Source organism: Carlito syrichta, unplaced genomic scaffold, assembly GCF_000164805.1.
Source record: "Carlito syrichta isolate Samal-C Ts95f unplaced genomic scaffold, Tarsius_syrichta-2.0.1 Scaffold113490, whole genome shotgun sequence".
NCBI classification, from domain to species: Eukaryota; Metazoa; Chordata; class Mammalia; order Primates; family Tarsiidae; genus Carlito; species Carlito syrichta.
The window spans coordinates 291,138-292,575 of NW_007057586.1; the positions used below are offsets into that span (position 1 = coordinate 291,138).

Below are 1,438 nucleotides of genomic sequence, written 5' to 3' on the forward strand. Positions count from 1 at the left end.
GGACGCGGCGACCGCCATCTTGGCGCGCAACGCGGCCCCGGGCGCCGTCGGGCCTGGGGGTGCCCTCGCCTCGCAGTCGGGCTGGCGCTTCGAAAGGAAGCCGGAGTTGTGGTCGCCACGCCCCCCCTCGCCAACTGCTGCCCAGAGCCGTCCGAAGGCGTCGGTCCCCACTTGCGGTCGTTCATTTTATGCGATACATGAAATATGTGATCATTGGAGATCGTGCGTGGACATTAGGTCTTTCTAGAAAGTTCGGAATCTAAAACCTTATGGAGCAGAAAGTTATTTAGCGATGACCCGTGTTCATTCGCCTAAAACTGTGTTGAACGTCCTTCTTCCCGTAGGCGTCTTCTATTCGTTGTTTTTAATGCATGTAATGCTTTCCACGTCCGGGGCTTTGCGCCACATTCTGGAGTTACTGGCCTGTTCGCAGACGATGAAAGTGTGAATATTTTGTATATTCCCTCTTATATCTCTCGACATACGTAACGTATATGTTTTAAGCAAAATTAAGAAACACTGACTCAAGGCCAGGCACAGTGGCTCACGTCTTTAATCCCAGCACTTTGGGAGGCCGAGGTGAGAGGATTGCCAGAACCCACAGGTTCGAGACCAGCTTGGGCAGTTGGCGGGACCTCCTCTCTACATTAAATCAAAAAATTAGCTGAGCATGGTGGTGCACGCCTGTAATCCCAGCTACTTGGAAGGCTGGAGCGGAAGGATCACCTGAATCCAGCAGGTCGAGGCTGCGGTGGCCGTGATCAGCCCCATCTGGGTGACAGAGTGAGACTCCGACTCAAAAAAAAAAAAGAGGAATACTGAATCGTTGGAATGTATTAATGGCTGCTTACATTAAACACGTTTGCCTTATTTTAACCAACTCCCCCATTATTAGATAGTTGGGTTGTCTCTTATCTTTATGATAAACAATGCTTGGATGAACATGTTTGTGCAAGAATCTTTATCCATAGGTTTTCTTTTTTAGATGACATTCTCTAGGATGGAGTTACTGGGTCCATAGGGGTGGGCGTTTTTAAAACCTCCATTCAAGTTGTCCCATCAATCTTGTTTGAGAGTGGACCCTCCAGAGGAGTTGATTTCTGATATTTGCATCTTGTACGCCTTTGCTTCCTATTACTCACTTGGTTGCCCAGTATTTTAATCGTTTTCTGGAATCAGACCTTTTCTACACAAGTTTTGTTTTGTTTTGTTTTGTTTTTTGAATTGGAGTCTCACTCTGTCACCCAGACTGGAGTGCAGCGGCCGTTCCCAGCCACCGCAGCCTCGACCTACTGGGCTCCTGCGATCCTTCCACCTCAGCCTTCTGAATAGCTGGAATTACAGGCGCGCGCTGCCATGCCCGGCTAATTTTTTGATGTTATTGTAGAGATGAGGTCTCGCCTGCCCAGGCGGGTCTCGAATCCGCGGGCTCAGGCAA

At 49.2% G+C, this 1,438-nt stretch overlaps 1 protein-coding gene across 1 annotated transcript in view; it reads right to left on the reverse strand.

The window, feature by feature from the left end:
* RAC1 (ras-related C3 botulinum toxin substrate 1 (rho family, small GTP binding protein Rac1)) overlaps positions 1 to 185 on the reverse strand; it is a 30,889-nt gene extending 30,704 nt beyond the window's left edge. Inside the window, exon 1 of the mRNA XM_021718902.1 lies at positions 70 to 185. Coding sequence (XP_021574577.1) covers positions 70 to 185 — 116 coding nt within the window. The remainder of the gene's footprint in view (positions 1 to 69) is intronic.
* Between the last annotated feature and the right edge of the window lie 1,253 nt (positions 186 to 1,438).